Source organism: Piliocolobus tephrosceles, chromosome 19 (assembly GCF_002776525.5).
Source record: "Piliocolobus tephrosceles isolate RC106 chromosome 19, ASM277652v3, whole genome shotgun sequence".
In the NCBI taxonomy this organism is placed as follows: domain Eukaryota; kingdom Metazoa; phylum Chordata; class Mammalia; order Primates; family Cercopithecidae; genus Piliocolobus; species Piliocolobus tephrosceles.
Genome location: NC_045452.1, coordinates 27,690,633 through 27,715,417, shown reverse-complemented (window position 1 = coordinate 27,715,417; position 24,785 = coordinate 27,690,633). Strand labels below are relative to the sequence as shown.

The window sequence follows — 24,785 nt, the reverse complement described above, 5'->3', positions numbered from 1 at the left end:
ATTCCTATGAGTAACTTACTTTTATACCATGTATACATTTCGATATGCCTTTTATATTTCTCACCCAGAATGAGTTTGAAATTTTATCTGTTTTAAGAAAATGGCAGCATAAAGCCATAACAAAAAAACTGTTTGCAGCTATCTTTAGGGCTTTCCTCGGTAAACCACTAGAGAGGGCACAATTCTCCTATCCATATTCTTACAAAGAGCCTCGTGCTTGAAGCAACGGGGAAGTGCAAACAGCTTTCTACAAACCAAAGGGCAGGACAGTTCCCTTGAGGGTACTTACTGGCTTAGGGGTGTCGCTAGTAGATTTCAGGATCAGCTTTTCACCCTTCTTTTCAACTTCAAAACCCACTTTTTTAAGTAGGGATGCATCTGCCAGCCCCTGTTCCTCCATCTTTGCAATCAAATCTTGGTTTTGGCTGTTGTCTTCAGTAAGGTTTCGGATGGCGTATATCACCCACTGGGTCAGAACTGGAGCCAGAGTGAAGGAATGTGACAACATACTTTCCTGTTTGATAACTTCACACAAGAATTATCAGAAAAGGAGTAGAGGAGCACAGAAACACGGAACATCCAGGATCAATTAACAGGTTTTCTTGAGGATGCATTCTCTGAATATGCATCTAAACTGCAAACACATTAAAAAGAGGCAATGCATGCATACGCACATATACATCCAACATGTGTGTGTGATGTCCGGCCACTGGCACCCAGAGAGATTTACTCAGTATTTGCTGAATGAATGAACAAGGAAGCAAAGTCTTAGAATAGCTCAAACTGAAGTTTATGAACCCAAGAACACACACACAGGCAAACGTGTGTGCGTGCACACACACACATTCCTTTGTTGAATAATTATGTTACTGACTCACTAGGGAAAGAATAAGAGGAGCACTAAAGAATCAGTCACAAAGATGTCAGGTTAGAATCAGGAAAATCATCTTGTTTAATGGGAGCCCAGTTAGAAATAAGAATTGTTTCCTAGGAGTCACCATGGAATTTCCCGCATTCAGTATTCTAAAGATGAAGCTGGAAGGCCCTTGAAGGATTTGCTGTGTTTAGTTTGAATACTCAGGCTTCTGAAAGCATCAGGGCTCACTGTGCCCAAGTGCTCACCTGGCACGTTCTGCTTGGCAGGAGACCAGAGACAACCTATGAAGACTGGGATAGCGTCGCCACATTACTGAGTAGGGCATTTGATTTAATCACCAAGAGCCGTGTAAACTTCATGCAAGTATTAAATTGCTGTTATATGTAGTTCTATAAAGGACTGTATAAAAACTACTGCAGGGACCAGTCTTCACTGGTTGGATTCAGGGACATACGTAAGAGACTGCCAAGAGAAGCTGTGTCCCTCCTGGGCCTGGCACCCTGATCCAGGGGAACAACAAAGAACCTAGGGTGGAATAAACACTTTTCCAAAGAAAGAGGCTTCCCCGCCCATGAGCAGATAAAGGCATCAAGTCAAACAAGTCCTGTCCCCTGATGATTACCAGATGCTTCCCACTCGGGCACTGCCAATGCCAGAACCAGGGCGTCAGTGTCCCCACAAGGTATCAAACCCTAGAGCTAAAGAGCCAAGTCTTCTGATCTTGTCCTGAACGCCCCTGTGCAACGCTGTGGACCAGTTCTGAGACATTTCTAGCTCCCCCAACACGGCATGGGAACACGGAGAAAACTTTAACATTCATAAAGCTGGTGCTCTTTCCTGTAGTATCTGGGAAAGAAAATGAGTCCAACAGTTTCTCTCCCTAGTTCAACAGCCTCAAAAGAAAACAGTAAAAATGACTGTCCAATGAAGTCAGACAATTGAAACATACTAAGCACGGGCGGCTGTATGCTCAGGAAGTGTTTTCAGGGCTTTAAAAAGGTTGCTCCATCTTAGTCTCTCCAATACCCACCCGGTGAACTGGCCCAGGGTCCTCTCTGCTTCCCCACGCACAGCACTTAAGCTCCTGCCTGGCCTGGGTCTCCCAGCTCCTCCACGGCAGGGGCTGTGGTCATGTGTTCCTGGGGCCTTGGGCCTTGACATGGAGCCTGGCACAAAGCAAAGCACCAACCAGCATGTGCTGAGTGAATGACCTGCTGGTCTTTGGAGGTTTAGCATCAAAACCACTGATGGGTATAAATGACTGACCTTTTCCAGATGGCAGAGAAAAGGATTGTCAGTGCCCAGCTGATGCTGCTTCTATAATCAGTCATCTGTCTATGGTGGGGAAAATGTTCTCATTTTGTCATTTATCTGTCATTCTCTTGTGACAAAGTCCAGGTCCTTTATATGGCTGCATTTCTTTTCTGGAGACAGAACCTAACCTATTCAAATATTCAAATACATAAATCTTAAATTTGAATATCTACCTCTTTTCCATGATCACTGAACCCCCACTTTGTGCCAGTATAGAGAATAAAGATGATGAGCCCCGGTATCAAGCACTTACAACATATTCGTGAGTTTCTCAACAATGAATTATTCGAATTTCACACCCAGGATGTCACTGGCAATATACAAATTCATTTTCTCACTTTTTGTAGGAAAAGGAGGAGTCAGAGATTATAAGGAGAACTGACTCAAGGAGCAAGAAATACATGTATAAGACCGGGGAATTTTTGTTCATGAGTATAACTCCCTAATGGTAAATGAAAGAAGCATAACAATTCTTTCTGAAACATCCTGGTTATTCACTTAAATATAATTAAAGTAGGAAAGCTGAAATTCCCAGTAATGCATTTAGAGCTCCTGAGATCAGAGGGGTGGTTGGCTCAGAAACTGAATAGTCTGGTGCCAGCACCGTCACTGCCAGCAGCAAACACAGGATGTCTCTGGAGGAAAGGGACTATCAAAGTGCTCCACTCCAGGGCACGTGAGACCCCACCAGACGGCCCCTACCAACCTCTCCTGCCAGACACCCTCATCTCTCAGGCTCTGGCAATGTCACAATGCTGGCCTCGCCTCTGTCTTTGCACACACAAATCCCTGACCTGGGATGTGCTTTCCTCACGGCTGCTTCCTTTCTCATGGGGCACACTTAGGCTTCCAGACTCAGCAAAGTATCACAGTCTCCCGGAAGCCTTCCCTGTCTAAGCTACCCTGCGACACCTGCTTAAATTAGGTGCACCTGCTGTCTGTTGCCAACGCAGTCTTTTTTTTTTTTTTTTTTTTTTAACAATTCTCATCACACTGCACTGTACTCATCTGTTTATGAGTCTGTGAGCTCTTCGAGCGCAGGAGTCCCATCTAATTGACTTCGATATCCTAGCACCGAGTCTAGTTCCCAGCACAAGGTGCATGTTCAATACGTATTTATTGAAATTGTGTCTTGAAAGCCTAGGCTCAAGTGATCCTCTTGCCTCAGCCTCCTGAATAGCTGGGACTACAGCCACCGTGTCTGGCCTTATTGAAATTATGTAAGCTATGACTGTTTGTTTATATTTCTGTATGCCCTAATGCACTGTGAACTCCTCGAAACAAGCCCAGTGGTACTCACTTCTCTGTGTTCTGTCCCTAGTGTGGTGCTGGGAAATGTTTGCTAAATGAACAAATGCAAGCATGCTCTCTCTCATTCACCATGTGGGTGGGGCCACGGTGGCACTGCAGCGAACCACAGGCTGTGTTTTTGCCTCCTGTTCTTGGTGTGGTTTCCCAACCTTGGGCTTTTTAGGGTTTGAGAGATTAGATGAAAGTAAACCGATATAAACGCAACCCAGGCAAGGAGGCTGGACTGCGTAAATAAAAGGTCCACGACAACAAAACACCAGAATTCCCATGTGGATGGGATCAAAGAGTGGATTTTAATCTGTTCATCTTGGGGTTGGAGGGCAACATTTCTATCACATTTTGTGAAAATACTGTTATCATGGTATTTTAATAGCAACCCACCCTTAAAGTGTTTGGTAGCTAATTTCTGTAGAATACAAACTTACACAATGCCCGCTTTATATGTAAGACAAGTGGAGCACAGAAAGAATGAGACTGAAGAAAAGCCCTCTTGGAGATGAAGGGCTGCCAGGTGTCTCCCTCAAACAGGGGCACCGCTTGCAGCTGGGGTGATAGGTCCTGCTCAGCCCTCTGCAGCCCCAGGCTCCAGGCATACTACCTCAGGAACAAAATATGACAGTCCAGTATTTCACAAGGAGCAGATTCTTGGCATAGCCACTGACCTGACAACCTAATGGAAGAACACTGAAGCCCAAAGCAGAAAAGGCATTTTTGTCTTCTTCCAAAATTAGTATCAAAGTGCAAAAAGATGTTAAGTCAAGGAAGTGTGAAAGGCTGAGAAGAAATAGGGCCACAAGACCACTCTGGAATCAACTCCCTTTCAGGGCCTTGAAAATCAGAAATAACAACCACGCCAATAATAGTCAACCTCAACACTTTTCATTTAAATATACATTTAATACTCTTACGTATTTTAAGTGAAATTCATTTTTCCTTCCGGTTTAAGGAAGACTTCATGAAGGTAGAACCCCTATGCATTCTTCTTAGGCAGACGTGAAGTTTGCTCCACTGCCCCCTCTAAGTGAGCACCAACATACTGGGGTTTGTGTTGTCTATCTGTAAATCAAATACTATACAAACCTCCTCTAATCTGTTCCTATTTTCAGTGAGAACATTTTAGTGCTGCTGTCTTGGGTTCTAGACTTAATCATAATCACAAAATCAATTTTGCATAGTTGTTTCTTTCACGAAATTTGAGTTGAAAATAAAAACACTGTAAAATACAGCCCTAGGAAGCGTGTCTGGTCCACAGCCCTGGGTCATGAATATGCATGCCACTCCTTGTTAGAGTGCAGGCTGTGCAGACCTAGACAGTCTGAAGTGTCACGAGAGAGATTAAAGCAAGTCTCAGTTAATATTCACATCGCCCTCTTGTTCCCTCTCTAAAGGGACAGAGAGAAAGAAAGAGTAGGGGAGAAAATTAAACATCTTCTAAAGTCTCTAATCCTACCAACATCTGAAGTGCTTTATTGTATGCTTAGCTTTAGAAAGAGAGCTTCTAACGTTTCCATAGCTACTACAAATAGAAGGCATGAGCCTGTTTGTTGCAAAACTGCCTTGAAAGAACCCTGCAATCAGCACTAGAGCGGGACTTGATGGTGCTGGCCAGCTCTTCAGCAGGGGACTCTGGGGTCTTGACCCAGGCCACCAAGACCACAGCGTCAGTAAAGCACCTTGTACTGCTGAATGGCCGAGGCAGCACTGCACTGGGCCTCAGCTGGTTCAACACACGGCCCAGCACTAAACTGGGTGGTCTTGTACCAGCAAGGGGATAAGATATTAGCAGGGGAGAAGAACACAGGCTGGGAAACAGCATGATACAGAAAAACAATCCATGGTAAGGGTTTTAATGACCAGCAGATTGATGTGCCAAGCTCACTTTTAAAGTACAGTCGGGTAAGCTGAAATGTTAAAACTGGAATTGTCTGATGAGACAGATTCCATCAAGCTAAACTATTCTTCCAGCTATCAAAATCAGTGCTACTTAAAGTCCTGTACATCATTAAATGTAGACTCCAGGGCGACAGGAACTCTGTTCCGGTCACTGCTCTGTCGGTGTTTAGAAGACTGCTAAGAACAGGGGTCAGCAAATGATGGCCTGTGCTTTTTATGACAGCAAACTAAAAACAGTTTTAATATATTTAGATGATTGGAAAAAAATCTGAAGAATACTGATTTCTGACACATGAAAATTATTTGAAATTCAAATGTCGGTATCCGTGAATAAAGTTCTACAGCACACAGCCACGCCCATCACTTGCCTGTGTCAGCGGCTGCTGTCACACTGCAAGGGCAGGGTGAAGGAGCTGCCAAGAGATAGCACGGCCTGCAGAGCCAAAATATTTACTATGTGGCCCTTCACAGAAAAGGTGTGCCAACTTCCGGCCTAGAACATGAGAAGCACCAATGAATATTTGTTGAATTAATAAATAAACAGACCAGGCGCAGTGGCTCACGCCTGTAATCCCAACACTTTGGGAGGCTGACGTGGGTGGATCATGAGGTCAGGAGTTTGAGACCAGCATGGCCAACATGGTGAAACCCCATTTCTACTAAAAATACAAAAAAATCAGCTGGGCATGGTGGTGAGCTGCCTGCAGTCCCAGCTACTCGGGAGGCTGAGGCAGGAGAATCGCTTAAACCCGGGAGGCAGAGGTTGCAGTGAGCTGAGACCACACCGCTGCACTCCAGCCTAGGTGACAGAGCAAGACTCTGTCTCAAAAATAAGTAAATAAATAAACCAACCTTAAAAAGTACTGGCATTGAAAAAATATGCATTATGTAAATTAAAATGATTTAAATGTGTTAAAGGACTTTTCATGATGTTCTTATATGGACTTTATTTATAATATCTGTATAACAGATACATATATTATATGTAATATCTGTATTTAGTTTTTGCATCCAGGATATATATTTTAAAACTCTTTTTAGATAACAAACCCATGAAGGCAAGGATTTGTGTACTGCAGGGCTTTGCAAAGTACACTGCGGAGCAGGGAGGGGCGCACAATTAGAACCTCTCCCAGAGCTGGCCTGCACAGAGCACGGTCAGCACCGGCAAGCCTACTCCACCCAGGCTTTTACAAACCTGTGTAATTATCTGCCCTGTTAGAAAAAGGTTTTCCTAGATGAAGATGCTTCACAAATCCCTTGTCACATCTAAACAAATATCTTCTCGGACCATGGTAAAAATGTAGAGTTTTTTAGAGTGCAAAGTAGTAGTTCAGTTTAAAAACTGTTCTCAAAATGTGTTATATTGCTACAAACCAAAATACTTTAAAATATGCCAATTTCTGTCAGCCAAAGAAGAAAACATGCCAAGAGTGTGGCCCTGAAAAGGCAACCCCCTCACCCCATCTCACCCCAGTGCATTCCCAGGGGAGTGTCCTCAATGACCTTGGCCCTGTTCTCTAAGAACTTTCTTACTGAGAGGAAAAAAGACACTTCCCAAAGTGCTGCCCAGGGAGCCCCGGGCTTCCTGGAGTTTCATGGGACTCGTGCTACCTGTTGGGACCACCTCCTTAAAAAGAAGTACTCCCGCTCGCAGGGTGCTGGAGAGAGGGAGGGGGCCAGACAAGATGGAGGTCCTGGGGCACAGATACATCTGAAGATCCCCTTACTTTTGCAAGGGGCCACAAATTTTTCAGAATAAACTCAAATGTCAAGAGATATTTTCATTGCTTTCTAAAGTTCATTTTACTTCCACCTTCATCTGTCATGACTATCTTTTGTTCTCAACTCTCATTTATGTCACTGGTCCCACTGCACACTCTTCTCATTCAGAAAATTACAGTAGAAGTCTAATTTATGGTGCAGATTCTACACAGGGTCTCCCTGCGTGACGCTGAAAACTATGTGTGCAATACCCGCCACAAACCACCCATTTTGGCTCCCTCTTCCTTCTCTAAATTGTTGGTCTATCTGGTATCTAATTTCCCTCTGAGTTTTTATATTTTAATACGAGAGAACATCTGTGCTTCAAATGTTTCCATGCAGTGCTGTATGTCCTGTTCTATGTTTTGTAGCCTGTTATGCCTTAATAGCATTTAAAAATAAAAGTTAAAATCATGACTATGTATACCCTCCAATTTGCTAATAAATGGCTAATTGCTAATACCGACAGTGTTAAAAAAATACTAAAGAAGGCAGAGAAATAATTGTCAGATTTGTAAATCACAGGTTACAATCTGAAGAATATAGAATAAGATTTGCATTTAATACACATACAAGGAGGAGCAGTTTCAGTCTTTCCCGAGGGAAAAAGCCGTCTCAGTAACACCCCTGCACTGAAAGCTGAGGCTGCTCCTCGGCTTCTAGGCTGTAAGGGAAGTGGGACACAGGCCCCATAAAACACTGCTGAGTTTTGACAGAACTACATTTCATACCTCTGTCCACTAGAGATTTTACCTCTGTGCATAACCCAAATCAGTACTTTATTAAACGTGCTGAAACGAAGGCCAATTCACTGTCCTTGCTTGGCACAACGTACCTTCCATAAACTGTAAAGGGAGAGAGGAGATTTTTTTTTTTTTTTTTTTTTTTTTTTGAGGCGGAGTCTTGCTCTGTCGCCCGGGCTGGAGGGCAGTGGCCGGATCTCAGCTCACTGCAAGCTCCGCCCCCCGGGTTTACGCCATTCTCCTGCCTCAGCCTCCCGAGTAGCTGGGACTACAGGCGCCCGCCACGTCGCCCGGCTAGTTTTTTTTGTATTTTTAGTAGAGACGGGGTTTCACCGTGTTAGCCAGGATGGTCTCGATCTCCTGACCTCGTGATCCGCCCGTCTCGGCCTCCCAAAGTGCTGGGATTACAGGCGTGAGCCACCGCGCCCGGCGGAGAGGAGATGTTCCTGACTTCACAGGCCTCCTCTCGGAAACCTGAAACCTCTCCCTCTACAAGGCTCACACGTCCTCCACTGCACCTCGTGGGCCTAAACGAAGGTCTGTGGCACCAGCGCGCTGTCCAGGCCTTGCTGGGCGTGTGCTCTCCATCCTTCACCAGTCCCAGATGTGAAAGCTCAAGCGCCCACGCCAGGCAAAAGCAGGATCCATGAGCCCACGCCAGGCAAAGCAGGACCCGTGAGCCCGTCCATCTGGCAGTGAAGTCATGGGAAGATGACCTGTGCCCTGCACAATCATCGCACACACTGCCCACTCTAAAAGCTTCTGTGGCCAACGGAGGGCCCTGCTCACAGGTACCTCACATTCACGGGGTTTTGGCGGTGAAGGATCCTGTGGCAATGAAACTAATTTTGTAGATGACATGCTCTGGAATCATTTTACTGACCACTTCAAAGCCCAGCGTGGTACGAAGCAGTCACAGTTTGGCAGCCCCATCACACACAGGTTTCAGGGTCAGAAACAACCAATACCACTTCTAACTTAAACCACACGAAAGGGTTTTGGGGCCATGAAATAGTTCCAGTTGGATTTGGGACAGCACTCCAATGTCACATCTGAGACTCGGAGGGAGCCACTGTATGCAGCATGGTTAACAGAGTGCCTGGCACACCCATGCACACCGCAGATATTCAGGCCATGGTGCACGAGCTCTGACTGCAGAGAATGTGTGCTCACCGTGTGCTCAGACTCCTATCTGACTAGTCCTTGCAGCTTCTGGCTACAGTATGAGTGTTTAAAATATTTGCCCGTTGGTGCCTGGCTTTGATCTGCTTATGAAGGGGTAGCTCCCAGAGTTCTGTCAGATCTGGGCTGTAAGGGAGGTGTAATTTAATAAATGCATGTGGATACACAGCCACGATACAATATCGGCCTTCATGCTGCAGGAGACAGTTATAGGGGAGCAGCATTCTGGGGACAATAAACTTCTAAAGTAATCAACAGGGCTCAGTGTCTCCACACACAACCCGGGACGCTGCCAGTAGCACACTGCCCCGATGGTGGCAGGGGAAGTCCTAACGATAGGGGGATTTATGCATGTGAGTCAAGGGAAGCCCAGTAGAAAGAGGGGAAGTGTCAGGCCTCGCCTGCCAGGTAAAGAGGATGTTTACCAAGTACCTGGTGATCTCTGGGATCAGTGGTCAGATAATAAGCTGGCCCCACTGAATTTCTGTTCCTGGAGCACACTGCCACTCTCAAGGCAAGCGAAGCTTTGTACATTTAAGTGTCTCTCACATAAGCCAAGACTGAAAATGAGATTGTCAGTTTACCTTCATAAAACAGTAACACGAGTAAAACTAATAAAGGTAACAGCAGCAGTTGTCACATTCCAGGACACAGGATGTGCCAGGGGCTGTTCTAAGTGTGAAAGCATTCAATCCTCACAAACTCTCTATGCGGTAGATGTTTGTTACTGCCCTCATTCTACTGATGAGAAGACTAAGACACACAGAGGCGAACACGGCCAAGGTCCCGCAACTGAATGTGTTCGAGGTGGATTTGGAAATAGGCGGTCAGGCTCCAGCATCCGCTCCCCTGATCGCGATGCCATATCGCTGCTAAGTATGCTCTCGTGACCAGTCCATCCAGAGAGACCTCTGGAGGGCAGAGCAGTTCTTCTTCCACGTTGCTATGACTGCACGTTTCTGAGCCATGCCTGCAAACCAGTAAAAGGAGCGGTAGGTTTTATGATACATGAAATACATCCTTTTCTCTTCAAAGAAATCCCAAGTGATAAAATAAACTTGCAGATACCAGTCAGAATAACTATCTCTGCAAAATACCTTTAGAACTAGCTAGTAATTCAAAGTGAAACAAAAATTTAGAGCAGAAAAAGTAAACCCACCTAAGTTATGAGACATTAGTGTTCGTCTAGCACTGTTGATATTTCAAAATTAATGAAGTACAGCCAAGGATCAAAAATAGCTCTAAGTTAGAAACGATTAAATGAAGAACATGAACAGGGTGGAGCTTCTGGCGACTTAGAACAGACAAGACACAGCAGGCCCTGAGGAGTCGGGGAGCGCTCTTATGCTGTGCACACCAGTGTCTGGACATTTGGTAGCACTTGCTCCCATGGCAGTAGTTCCCATGGCCATCCTGACCTGCCTCCTCACCCCGCCTCCCCCAACACCTCCAGCAGCTCCCAGGAAGTCGGTGGTCAAGGGTGTGGAGGGCTTGCAGGGTGAAGAGGCACAGACACCTGATGCACGCGCTTCCCGAGGACTCTACCATGCTGAAAAGTCGACACAGGAGAGAGGTTCTCATTCCATGCTGTCTGCTTTCACTTATAACAGTAATAGGTGACTCAAGAGTTACCTGCAGTCTGATTGGATTTCTTTCAACAAGGAGATCTCAATTCTAATTTATCCTCATCAGGGGAAGAACACTACTATATCCATTTAAAGTGAGGACAACCTTCAGCAGAAGGGTGTAATACATAAATAACTCCAGTATTAATTATAACACTTTAGACTATTTAAAAGCCAAGTGGTCATGCTGGTGACACTTAGTTCTAAAACTCTCCCTTGATGCATATCCCTCTAACAAATTTCTGAAGTACTGAATATTTCATTTTGGGGAGAAAATTCATTCAATTACAGAAACTTAATATTTTAACACTGTTTTCCTCTTCTCTATAAACAACACACCTCTTGATATTTAGACTGGCACTGGAGCAAGGGATTTAGATATGAACAAAAATGTAAACTGTTAATCTTACATCTGAATGTCTCTCAAGAATTTAATCATGATCTATTCATTCATTTGACACATATGAAGGCAAAATGCTCAATACTGGTAAGACAACAGCTAACAGGATAGTCCAGTCCCTGCCCTCGGGGCGTTTACATTCTAGCACTTGCAGAAGCAGGCCCTACACCAAAAAACAGAGTCTGAAAGGGGTGACAGAGTATAATTACAAGAGGACAACTTGGGGAAAGAGGAGAGTTAGGGAAGGCCTCTCAGAGGAATTAACATCAGAGCTGAAACTCAAAGGAGGAAAAGAAGCCAGACCCCTGAGAGCTGAGGAAGAGGCTGTGGACAGGAGCAGGCCACAGAGCGCCTCCACATGGAGGAACACTGATGAGAAAAACTTGTATGGCTGGGAAGAATGAGTGAGGGAGAGTGGATAAAATGAAGTAGAGGTCAGTCAAAGCCAGCTCTTTCAGGGATTCTTAGGCTATGGTAAGGTGCTTGCTGTACTGCATTCTAACACAATGAGAACTCATCAAAAGAGCTGAAGTAGAAAAATTCAGAAGCTCGTGGGGGCAGCTGCGTGGAGAGTGGAACAAGGGAACAGGAGTTCATAATGGCGAGAATAAGATTTCGGAATAATACAGACTTGGGTTCAATTCTGACTCTGCCATTTTACAAGCCGTATGGCTTTGGGCAATTTACAGAACTTTACCAAGGCAGTCGTTCCACCTATCAACTTGGACAGGTAGTGGGTACAGGTGACAGAAGGAGGGGTTTGCCATGTGCACAACCTACTCAGTGCACCTGAGAGCCATGGGTGCAGTGGAGCTCCAGCACAGGCCCTGGACAGGCTTATAGGCCACCGTGCTCCTCTATCGGGCATGTGACTTCACATCCTTTCGCCAATGAGGGGGAGACGAAATGATCTCTCAGTATGTCAAACGATAGTACAGAAAAGCGATTATGTCCTTGGGCCTTGTGGGCAGTAAGCTGAGGTTGAAATTGCATTGCCGTTCCGCTGCCAAACAGCTGGTGGTCCTAGCCAGTTACAAAACCATTTGCCTAAATTCCCTCCTCTATGAAATGAAGATAAAAATACTGTTTCATAGGATGGACACAAAGAAGAAATAATATCACAATGCAAGGCACGAAAGGGGCACTCAATGTCAGATATTACTGTTAAACAGACAGAACTGTTTGCTTTTTTTTGACCCTGAAGAATGATTAATTAGAAAACTATACTGTGCTCAGGCCCCTGATGAGGATCTGAGACATACAGGAAAAGTCTGAGGTACAGTTGCTGCCTACATTTATTTTCCTCCAAAATTTTTGTTTTACTATGGTCAAGTACACAAAACATACAATTTCGCATCCTAACTATATTAAAGAGCACACTTTGGTAGAGTTAAACACATTCACAACAATGTGTGTCTATCACTACCATCCATCTCCGCAACTCTTGTCTTGTAAACTGAAACTCAGTCCCCATTAAACAGTAATTCCCTTTCTTCCCTCCCCTCAAACACTGGCAAGCACTCTACTTTCTGTCTCCATGATTCTGACTGCTCTAAGTACCTCTTACAAATAAGCTGACACAGTATGACTGGCTTATCTCACTAAGCATAAGGTCCTCAGGGTTCATCCATCTTGTACTGTGTGTCAGAACTGCCTTCCTTTTAAGGCTGAATCATATTCCATTAAATGTAAAGGCCACATTTGGTTTATCCACTCACCCTTTGGTGGACACCTGGGTTGCTTCTACCTTTCAGCTACTGCACATAATGCTGCTAGGAACACGGTGTACAAATACTTCTTTGAGACACTATTTTCAATTCTTTTGGGTATATCCCCATAAGTGGAATTGCTAAATCACATATATAGTAATTCTATCTTTAACTTTTTGGGGACTTGCCAAACCATTTTCCACAATGGCTGCACTATTTTACATTCCCATCACTAATGCATGAGAGTTCTGATTTCTCCACATTCATGCCAAGACTTGTTTTTTTGGTTTTTTTTTTTTTCTTGTTTTGTATAGTGGCCTTCTTAATGGGTGTGAGGTGGTATCTCATTGTGGTTTTGATTTGCATTTTCCTCATGATTAGTGATGCTGAGTATATTTTCATTTGCTTCTTGGCCATTTGTATATCTTACTGGAGACATGTGTATTCAGACTTTTGTCCATTTCTGAATCAGGCTGTTTTATTGTTGTTAAGTTTTATGAATTCTCTCTGTATTTTAGATATCTGTCCCTTATCAAATAAATAATTTGCAAATATTTTCTCCCATTCTGTGGATTACATTTTTACTCTGTTGAATGATTCTTTTGATGCAAAATATTTTAAAATTTTCATGGGGTCCAATTTGTCATTTTTCCTTTTGCTGTCTGTGCCTTTGGTATCACATCCAACAAATAATTGCCAAATTCAATGTCATGTGAAGCTTCTGCCCTGTATTTTCATCTAAGGGTCTTACATTTAATCCACTTTGAGTTAATTTTTGTGTATGATGTTAGGTAAGGGTTCAGCTTCATTCTTTTGCACCTGGATATCTAGCTTCCTTAGCACCATCTATTGAAAAGACTGCCTTTTCTCCACTGAATGGTGTTGTCATCCTTTTCAACAATCATTTGACTATGTTTGTGGATATTTACTGCCGGATTCTCTATTCTGTCCCACTAGTCCAGATGTCTGTCTTCATGTCAGTAACACACTGTTTTGATTATTGTAGCTTTATTATAAGTTTCAATAAGTTGTTATAAGCTGGAAGTGTGAGTCTTCCAGCTCTGTGCTTCTCATACATTGTTTTGGCTATTCAATGTCCCTTGAGATTCCATATGAAGTTTAGAATGGGTTTTTCTATTTCTGCAAAAAATTTCATTGGAATATTGACATGACTTGCATTAAATCTGTAATTGCTTTGAGTAGGATTGACATCTTAACAATACTGTTTTTCAACATATGAACATGGGATGTGTTCCCATTTTTGTCTCCTTTCTTTCAGCAATGTTTTAGAGTTTTCATGGTACAGGTCTTTCACCTCCTTGAGTAAGTTAATTCCTAAGTACTTTATTATTTTTGATGCTATTATAAAAGAAATTACTTTTGTAATTTCCATTCCGGGTCAGTATTAGTAAATAGAATGCAACTGATTTTTGTGTGTTGACTTTAGGTAGTGCTACTTTACTGAATTCATTAAAACGTAAGTTTTAATGGTTTTGTGTATGAGGGGGATGGAATCTTTAGAGTTTTCTATAGATCATATAATCTGTGAAAAGATCATTTTACTTCTTCCTCTAATTTGGATGCCTTTTCTTTTTCTTGCTTAATTGGTTTGGTTAGAATGTCTAGTAAGATACTGAATACAAGTGATGAAAGTGGACATCCTTGCTTTCTTCTCGATCTTAGAGAAAAAGTTTTCAGTGTTTCATCATGGAGTATGTTTGCTGTTGATTTTTCACTTGTTGGTTTCTCATGGCTTTTATTATGTTGAGGTAGTTTCATTATATTCCTAGTTTGTTGAGTGTTTTTTATCATGAAGAGATGGTGAATTTTGTCAAATGCTTTTTCTGCATCAATTGAATCGATCAGGTGTTTCTTTCCCTTCATTCTATTAATGTGGTGTATTACACTGGTCAGTTTCAGTATGTTGAACCACCTCTGCATTCCAGGAATAAATTCCATTCGGTCATGGTGTGTAATTATTTTAGTATGCTGTTGAATTCATGTTCATAAAGGATATTGGTCTTTAATTTTCTTGTAGTGTCTCTGTCTGGCTTTTGTACCAGGGTAATGCTGGCTTCATAAAATGAGTTAGGAAGTGTTCCCTTCTCTTCAATTTTTTTGGAAAAGTTTCAGAAGGACTGGTATTAGTTCCCCTTGAAATGTTTGGTAGAATTCACCAGTGAAGGCATCAGGTTTAGGGCTTTTCTTTGTGAGATTTTTCATTGCTGATTCAATTTTCTTACTAGTTATAAGTCTATCTGTATTTTCTACTTATTGTGATTTAGTTATGATAGGTTTTGAGTTTCTAGGAATTTGTCCATTTCATCTACATTATCCAAAATGATGGTGTACAATTGTTCACAGTGCTCTCTTCCAACCCTTTTTATTTCTGTAGAATCAGTAGTAATGTTCCTACTTTCATTTCTGATAATTTGAGTCTTCTTTTTTCCTTAGTCCACCTAGCTAAAAGTTGGTCAATTTTTGTTGATCTTTAAACAACAAACTTTTGTTTTCATAATTTTCTCTATTATTTTTCTATTCTCTAGTTTGTTTCATCTCTGCTCTAATCTTTACTATCTTCCTTTTGCTAGCTTTGGGTTTACTTTGTCTATGTCTTTATCTAGTTCCTTGAACTTTCTTATTTTTTAATGTAAGCACTTATAGCTATAAATTTCCCCCAAGCATTATTTTTGTTGTGTACCATAAGTTCTGTTATGTTGTCTTTTCATTTTCATTTGTCTCTAAATATTTTCTTTCTTCTTCTTCTTTTTTTTTTTTTTTCTTTTTTTTAATTTTAATAGAGATGGGGCTTCACCATGTTGCCCAGGCAGGTCTTGAACTCCCAGCCTCAAGCAATCCTCCTACTTTGGCCTCCCAAACTGCTGGGATTACAGGTATGAGCCACTGCACCCAGCTGACCTCTAAGTATTTTCTAATTTCCCTTGTGATTTTTTCTTTGATCTACTGGTTAACAGTGTATTTTTTAATTTCCACAAATTTGTGAATATTCCAGTTTTAGTTCTATTTCTGATATCTAACATCATCCAGTTGTGGTCAGAAAAGATACTCTGTATGATATCTTTTAAAATCTATGGAAACTTAATTTGTTACCTAATATATACTCTATGCTGGAAAATGTCTTCTGTGCACTTGAGAAGAATGTATATGTTGTTGTTGTAGGATAGAGTGTTACGTGTATGGCTGTTAGATCTAGTTTGTTTATTAAGTCCTCTGTTTCCTTACTTACCTTCTGTCTGGTTCTTCTATCCATTATTGAGACTAGGGTAATGAAGTTTCCAACTATTACTGTAGAACTGTCTATTTCTTCCTTCAGTTTTTCCTTCATATATTTTGGCCTGTTATTGGTCTGTGCAAATGTTTATATTTGTTGTATCTTCTTACTGTATTGAACCTTTAATATATTGTTTTTGTCTCTTGCAACCTTTATTTGATTTAAAATCATTTTGTCTGATATTAGTCACGTCTGCTCTCTCTTTCTTACCATTTCCTTATACTATTTTTCTATCCTCTTATTTTCAACCTATTTGTGTCTTTGGATCTAAACTGAATCTCTTGTAGACAGCACAGTTAGATCATGTGTTTTTATTCATTCTGCTAATCTCTGTCTTTTGATTATAAAGCTTGCTCCACTTACATTTAAATAATTACTGATGAGGGCTTATTTATGTTATTTTGCTATTTGTTTCCCATATGCCTTATACCTTATTTCTTGCATTACTGTCTTCTTTTTAGTTTATTTTTTTATACTAAAATGTTTAAGCTCCTTTTTCATTTCCTTTTGTGTATATTCTATAGCCTCTTGTGTGTGTGTGTGGTTACCATGGGGATTACATTTAACATTCTAAAGTTATAATACTCTAATTCTAATTTATGCCAGTTTTACTTCAATAACATCCAAAAATGCTGTTCCTTTACAGCTCTGTTTATTCCTTTTGGCTAACATAAAGAAATTATAACCTTATACACTGTGTATCCCAAAATATAAACTAGTAATCCTTTTAAACGCATTAGTCTCTTAAAATATGTAGAAAACAAAATGTGAAGTTATAAACTAGTTTGTATATTGCTTATGAATTTATCTCTATTGAGATCTTTATTTCTTCATACAGCATCAAGTTACTGTCTGTTGTCTTCTCATTTCACCCTGCAGGATTACCTTGAGCATTTCTTGCAAGGCAGGTCTACTGGTAACAAACTCCATCAGCTTTTGTTTATCTGTGAATGCCTCAATTTATTCCTCGTGTTTGAAGGGCAGTATGGACAGAAAAACGATTCTTAGTTGACAGTTTTTTCTTTTAGCACTTTGAACATTTTGGCCCAGTGCCTTCTGGCCTCCAAAGTTTCTAATAAGAAAACTGCTGATAATCTTATGGATTATCTCTTGCATGTGATGGGCTGCTTCTTCTTTGCTGCTTTTAAGATTCTCCTATTCTCCTTATCTCTGTCTTTCAAAACTCTGACTATAATGTGTCTCCTTGAGTTCATCTTACTTGGAGTTCACTGAGTTTCCTGGATGTATATATTCGTGACTTCCATCAAATGTGGAAAAATTTCAGCCCTTATTTCTTCAGATATCCTCTCTGCCCTTTCTCTCTCTTTTTCCTTGTTTCCCACAATGCGTATGTTGTTGGCTTGATGGTGTTCCACATATCCCTCAGGCTCTGTTCACTTTTCTGCAATATTTTTTCTTTCTGCTTATTGGACTTAATATTTTCCATTGTTCTAGCTTCCTTCTGCCTGCTCAAATCTGTCTTCAAATGCTTCTAGTAAATTTATTTCAGGTATTGTACTTTCAGCGCCAGAATTTCTCTTTGATTTATCTTCAGGTCTTCTATTTCTTTGTTGACATTTCATTTTGTCCATATTGGGCTTTTTGTTTTGTTTTGATTTAGAGACAGGGTCTGGCTCTGTTCCCCAGGCTAGAGCACACTGGCATAATCTCAGCTCACTGCAACCTCCACCTCCTGGGCTCAAGACATCCTCCCATCTCAGCTTCCCAAGTAGCTGGGACAACAGGTGCCCACCACCACGTACTGCTAATTTTTGTAGAGATGAGGTTTTGCCACATTACCAGGCTGGTCTCAAACTCCTGAGCTCAAGCCATCTGCCTGCTTTAGCTTTCCAAGGTGCTGGGATTACTGGTGTGACCCACTGCACCTGGGCTTGTCCATATATTGTTTTATTGATTTTCTACACATGTTCCTTTAGTTCCTTGAGCATCTTTAGTAAGACACTTGTTTTAAAATATAGTAGATGAATCTAAGAATGGTTTCTGTTTGTTTCATTTTTTCACCTTTGAATGGGCCTACTTTCCTGTTTCTTATGTATGCCTTATGATTGTTTTTTAAATGGGACATCTGACTCTAATAATGTGGTAACTCTAGAATTCAGATTCTAAGCCGAAGTGTTTGCTACATTTATTACTGTTCATTATTATTATTTCTGGATTGTTGTAGGCTTTCTCTGTGCCAAGGATAAGCCTGAGGTGTAAATTTAAGATCTTCTCAGGTCTTCTCTGGGCCTATGCTATTCCCTGGGAAACTACGGTAACTTTCTAATTTTCCCTGTATATACAGTTGTTTTTCAATGTCCTAGTATTTAATGCCTGGTTCGCAAAAGATGTAAAAGAAAAATAAAGGGAAGAGGGGAAAACGGTGTTGGCCTTTTAAATACCCAGAAAGCCACTTCAGCCAGAGGTGGAAGGACTTGCAACAATGGGGGTAGGTGCAACAACAATGGTCTCCACTCCTTTGTCTGTACCTCTGTGATCAAAAGCTGAAATCTGTCATCAGAGCACTGACCCCAGATATTTGCAGGACAGGGTCCTTTTTGCCCTTCCTACCTGGCTCCCACAAGCTGTTTGCAAGATGCTCTAGGAACAGTGTACCGCTGACTGCCATAGCACTGGGGATGGAAGAGGAATAGCTGCCACTGTGCTAGAGCTGAAACTGACAGAAGTTAACTCCACTTTACCATTCAAGCCTTCTCGTGGACACTGGAAGACTTCAATGGACTCGAGTACCAAAACGGTTACATCAGATTCAGTACAAACGTAGTCTAGCTGAGAAGACAGAGTCCTGGGACCTCCTACCCATGAATTTCCCTGAACCCTCTCCCACACAAATCTGTTATTACTGTTATTGTTACAAGGTCTTTATCTTGTGGTCAGCAAAGACAGGTTATAGATTCTAGGTATCACAGAAAAAGCTAGATCACATCACCTCTGTCCATAGATAAAAACCTCTATCAATTTGGTTATCAACACAAATTTGTTTCCTAGCTGCCACCATACACCCATGAATATGTGGTATGTTTACTGCATTTGTAAGTCATTGTTCCCAACTAGCATCTGATGCCACTTGAAGATTTCATTAAATACGACATGATTCTTAAGAGTTTCCTCATTTTGCCTTTACCAGTGTTCAACTAAGGGATAGTGATTGTACAGACAGTCACTATGGAAGGAGGAGGGAGCAGAGATGGTGTCTATGTTTAAGTATCAATTCAGTGCCTTGAGGAGAGTTAGATGCAGAGAAATGAACATAATTACAAAGTATTGTAAAAGCGACAATGTTAAATTACAGGATAAGGTGACACAATAAAAAGGGGGCCTTACATTTGAGTTGGGATCATGAAAGACTTATCTTAAATAAATAATATTTAAATCAAACTCAAAGGTGAGGAGTTGGCCAAAGGTAGAAAGGGGAGAACTCCAGTGAGAGGAACAGTATGTGCAGGTCTCTGTGAGGTGCAGGGGCAGTGTGGGATATTAGAAGAGGGTGGCCAGAGTGCTGGAAGGGAAAACAGGAAGGGCTGACTACACTCAGCAGGTAAGAGCGTGGGGAAGACAAAGGAAGGTAGGAAGGTAAGTCCCTGCTCCAGAACTTACTGCATACCCACTGTGCCACTATGTGCCAGGGACTACCAAAACAAACAAACAAAAAAACAAAGAAGTAAACATGATGTGCTTTGCTCTCAAGGAGCTCACAAAAAAGGATAAGTGACAGACCCAGCAAGGGCACGTCACAAGATGCTGAGGGCACAGAGTCTCCCAGGTGACCTGAAGTGCCTGTCCCCAAGCCTAGCAGCGGGTGTGCCCACCTACCACACTGAAACCTTCATGGGAGCACACAGTGTCTCTTTTTTGGTCAACCATTGTATCCCAAGCAGCTAGAACTGTGTGTAGCACATAACACACCAGCTATTCAATAAATACCTGCTGAATAAATGCATGAACATAATGATAAAGCAACTGACTGAATTGAATCCAGCAACATATAAGAAGGATAACATATGAAAAGTTGGTTAACATTCAAAATTTGCCCTACCAGATACCAAGATCATAAAGTCACAATGATTACAAGAGTATAGTATCAGGGCAGGGAGAGAGAATACAGCACAGGAAATAGAATCATGCCTGTAGGACAATGATTTATGACAAGGTGGTCCTGCAGAGCCAAGGGTGAAAGGAAGGTTTTTAAATACTGAAACTGAAACAACTGCATAACCACAGGGAAAATTTTAAAAAGACAGAATCCCTACTGTACACCACAAATAAGAATTACAATTCTGATAGATTACAAATCTAGATAGAAGGCAAAACTGTAAAGCCTTTACCATACTTTTATGACCTCAGAGTCTTCGATAAGACACAAAAATCACTAAACATAGAAGGAAAGACTGATAAATTTTACATTAAAATTGGGAATTTTTATTCATTAAAACAGCATAGGAGTCAGAACAGAAGTTACGTCTGGGGATTGACAGCGAGGGAAATGGGACACTCAAGAAACCTTCTAGGGAGATGGGCATGTTCTGTACTTCCATCTGGGTGATGGGTACATGCGTCTGTACTTATGTCAAGATGTATACTTAAAAATTTTGCAGCTTACATATGTAAGTTATACCTCAATGAAATAGTAAGATACCATGAGGAAAGTAAGAACAAAGATGGATGGGAGAGACTATTTCAACACATACAACTGAACAAATAATTTTTATCCTGGATATAGAAACAAGTTCTTAAAAATCAGTTTTTAAAATACCTAACATAACTATGGGCAAAACATTTGAACAAATTCTTCATGACACAAGAAATCCAAATAGCCCAAAATCACAAAACTGTGTTTATTAATATTAGAGAAATTCGGCTGGGGGCTGTGACTCACGTCTGTAATCCCAGCACTTTGGAAGGCCAAGGCGGGCGGATCACCTGAGGGCAGGAGTTCAAGACCAGCCTGACCAACATGATGAAACCCCATCTCTACAAAAATTAGCCAGGTGTGGTGGCGAGCACCTCTAACCCTAGCTACTCGGGAGGCTGAGGCAGGAGAATTGCTTGAACCCAGGAGGTGGAGGTTGCAGTGAGCTGAGATCCGGCCACTGCACTCCAGTCTGGGTGACAGAGCGAGACTCCGTCTCATAAAAAAAAAAAAAAATTAGAGAAATTCAAACAAAATCAGAACATATTTTACTCATCAGAATGGCAAATATTACAAGGTCTGACTGCGTCAAGTGTTGGCAAGAAGGCAGAGTGAAGGTAGCTTTCATATACTGCTGATGGAAAACTGGTATCACTACTCTGAAATTTGGCATCATCTAAAATAAAGATACACATGCCCTGAAGCCCAGAAATCCCATGCCTAGAAAAACACCCATACATACGTGCAGCAGGACACATACACTGTACCAAGATGCTCACAGCAATAACTGTAACAGTCCCAAAGTGGAAACATGACAAACGTCCACCAACAGTAGAAGGCCAAAATGTTAAATTTTCTTGCAATGAAATGCTATAAAACAGACCAAACACAACAGTTTTGGTGACTCTCACAATCATGATTTTGAATGATAGGAAACAAAAGAATGCAGGCTATGATTCCGTTTATATGAACTTCAAAGATGGCCAACCTACCGGACATGGTTTAGACACACACTGGAGCTGACGCTGGGGAACGGCAGGGAAGGCCTGGTGCTGGTCCGGCCAGCGGAGGACTGGATGGATTCCTCAGGGAAAGCAGGCAGTATTTTTGCCTCTCGACCTGAGTGTTGGTATGTGGATGTCTGCTTTATAATTATTTGCCAAGTGTATACATATATATTGGCTTCACTCTTCAGTATGCATGTTATATTTCAAAATAAAACAAGAAGTTTTAAAAAAAACTAGGATGACTGAACGCGACCTGAAGTGTGAGGGGATCTGCCACATGCAGTTCACAGATTGCATCAGGTAGACAGCACCAAGAAATATGGCCCCCAAATGTCAAGATGTATACTTAAAACTTTGCAGTTTACTATATGTAAGTTAGACCTCAATGAAATAAGAGACCATGGGAAAGTAAGAACAAAGATGGATGGGAGAGACTATTTCAACACATACAACTGAACAAATCATTTTTATCCTGGATATAGACTCACAAATGTCGCCATGATGTGCAGTGCCTTCCCAGCTCAGGTGCCTGACTTGCTTTTTTTGCATCAGAAACCTAGCAGGGAGAGGAGGTCGTGGTCTTTCACAACCATCATTTTCTTCTTGAAAACCCATTAGGCCTAATGTAAATGGTGAGTTAGTGGGTGCAGTACCCAGTTAGTGGGTGCAGCACTGACATGGCACAAGCATACATACGTAACAGACCTGCACGTTGTGCACATGTACCCTAGAACTTAAAGTATAAAACAAAACAAAAAACAACAACAAAAAAACCAACTGAACCCATGGGGGAAAAAAAAGAAAACCCATTAGGATTTCCTGGTGCTTCCTAAGTATGCCTGCAGGAAACTGTGCTAGGTTCGTTTGTGTTTTTCTTTAAAGAGACGGGTGTCACTATATTGCCCAGGCTGCTGCTGTCACACTCCCAGGCTCAAGCAATCCTCCTGCCTCAGCCTCCTGAGTAGCTGGGATAACAGGTGTGAGCCACTACGCCTGGCAATTGTACTCGGGTACTCGTTTCTACAAGTGCTTTAGGAGAGAAACACAAGAGAAGTAGTTTTGATTGATACATTTTGCCTTCTCTCAAAAAACTGGGAACATATTTTGACTTTTCTACAGGCTTTTCCCATCTTCAGTCAGAAAGTGCACATCTCTATCCGAATCTGACAAAGTCATCATTCTCTGGGCTTCCTGGAGAATGTTAAAGGTGGGTCATTTTCCAAAGACGAAGGCAAGATTGTCTTGTAATAAGTCTCGTCATATTCAGGTGAAAAATCTCAAAGGCAAGGCTGGGTCCTTGTCGTAGAAACTCGAACCATTTCTTTTCGTGCTTTTCCCTGGCTTCTGTCCACCACTGAGGCTCTTTCACAGCACGGGGCCTGTTTTCGGCTGTGCTCAGTTAACCCTGAAGAAAAGGTCTGTCCATTCCCCAAGACGACTTTCCCGGCAGCTCACAAAAACCAACCACCATTGTTGGGATGGCCGGGGTAAGCAAACCACCCTGGCAATGCCTGGGGCCACAGGGTCCAACATCTTTTGTCTTGACTTCAATGAAGATTTTAAGACTAAAGAATGGTAAGAGTTGAAAGGGTGAGCACGTCTAAAAGTTAGCTTTATTTTTATACTTTCTCCAATGAAGGGATAATGTGGATCCACAAAACCACAAGGATCAGAAAGCCCAAAGCAGCCAGAGGCTTCCCTTTTCCTCCAGCCACCCCGTCTCACTCCATAAGAAGCAGTCAACTCCAGGCAGAAAAGCAGACCAATGAATTCCCTCCAAGTTGCTCAGAGTCCAAGTCACTTATCAGAAGAAACACAAATGAGAGATGTGCAGGTTGGGTCAGAGCCTCTGAGTAGGCCGGCCTTTCTTCTACCACCCCTTAGCATCCTGTCCTGTATTATCTAATGGCCTGCTTCTCCAACTAGACGGTGATCAGAGCTTGCATCTTCTTTGGGTTGGTGGCCCCACTGTAGCACATGGCCTTTTCTTTTTCCTTCAAAGAATCCTTCACAGAATCCAACAGGCCCAATAAGTTTTTGTTTCTTAATGTATTGGTCCTAGAATAACTGGTACACAGTATAGAACACTTCCTGATAGGAATGATCATTTCAAAATAAAACAGCCCAGTAGTTACATTTCAACAGTGCTGAATGGCTGTGACACACTCATGTTTTGACCAGACCCTTGGTCATTGCTAAATATGACTAAGGTCTTTTTAGACAAAAATCCTGACAATTACCAGGGTTACTGGAATGTGTTCCTTTATGCCAAACTTTGGCTACCCAGTCTCTCAAGTGTCTCACAAAATACATATTCTGTGCAGCAATGGCATTTAAGTTTGGCAATTTAAAAAGGTATTAACTTCCTCAACGTATCCAAAAGTCACTGCTGTTTTAAATTAATCTAATGCAAAAAAAAAAAAAAAAACTGGCAAATAATTAACTTCATAAGAAAATACATACATTAAATAATAATAATAATAATAATAATAATAATAATAATAATAATAATAATAATAATAATAATGTATATAAGCACAGACCACAGGCCAGGAACTCATCTTGGCACTTCATGCACAGGCAGTCACACTTCCTTCCAGTCTCAATCCAGCAGCTTTCCTGAAGGAAAAGCTTCCTCCATGGGACTGCTGTGATCACAGAAGTGTCCAAGTGGTTCTGAGTCAACTATAATGAACATGCCAGTGACGTGGCTTGGTAAAGCCATTTGGGGACAGAGTGAGACATCATTATCCAGCATGGCAAGGACGTCCTGTGACTGCCTAACTTTGTGTTCGTTCTGTGCAGAGACAGGCCCAGTGGAACCAGAGTGAGCTTCTTACTCAGAGGCGGCATTTGAAGGAAACCATCAGGCATGTGGATTTCAGGCTGATACTTTAGGCTTATGATCTGATCTTATACATCAGATATAAAATTTCTAAAATACAAACTTAAGAATTATAAAAGCCTATTCTATTCTATTCTATTCTATTCTATTCTATTCTATTCTATTCTATTCT

The 24,785-nt window shown here is 41.7% G+C and overlaps 1 protein-coding gene across 2 annotated transcripts in view; it reads right to left on the bottom strand.

Moving 5' to 3' along the window:
* Positions 1 to 24,785, bottom strand: part of ATXN10 (ataxin 10) — a 174,889-nt gene that overhangs the window by 1,402 nt on the left and 148,702 nt on the right. For both annotated transcript variants that reach the window (XM_023221754.2, XM_023221755.1), the window contains one exon: positions 290 to 477. In XM_023221754.2, coding sequence (XP_023077522.1) covers positions 290 to 477 — 188 coding nt within the window. The remainder of the gene's footprint in view (positions 1 to 289; positions 478 to 24,785) is intronic.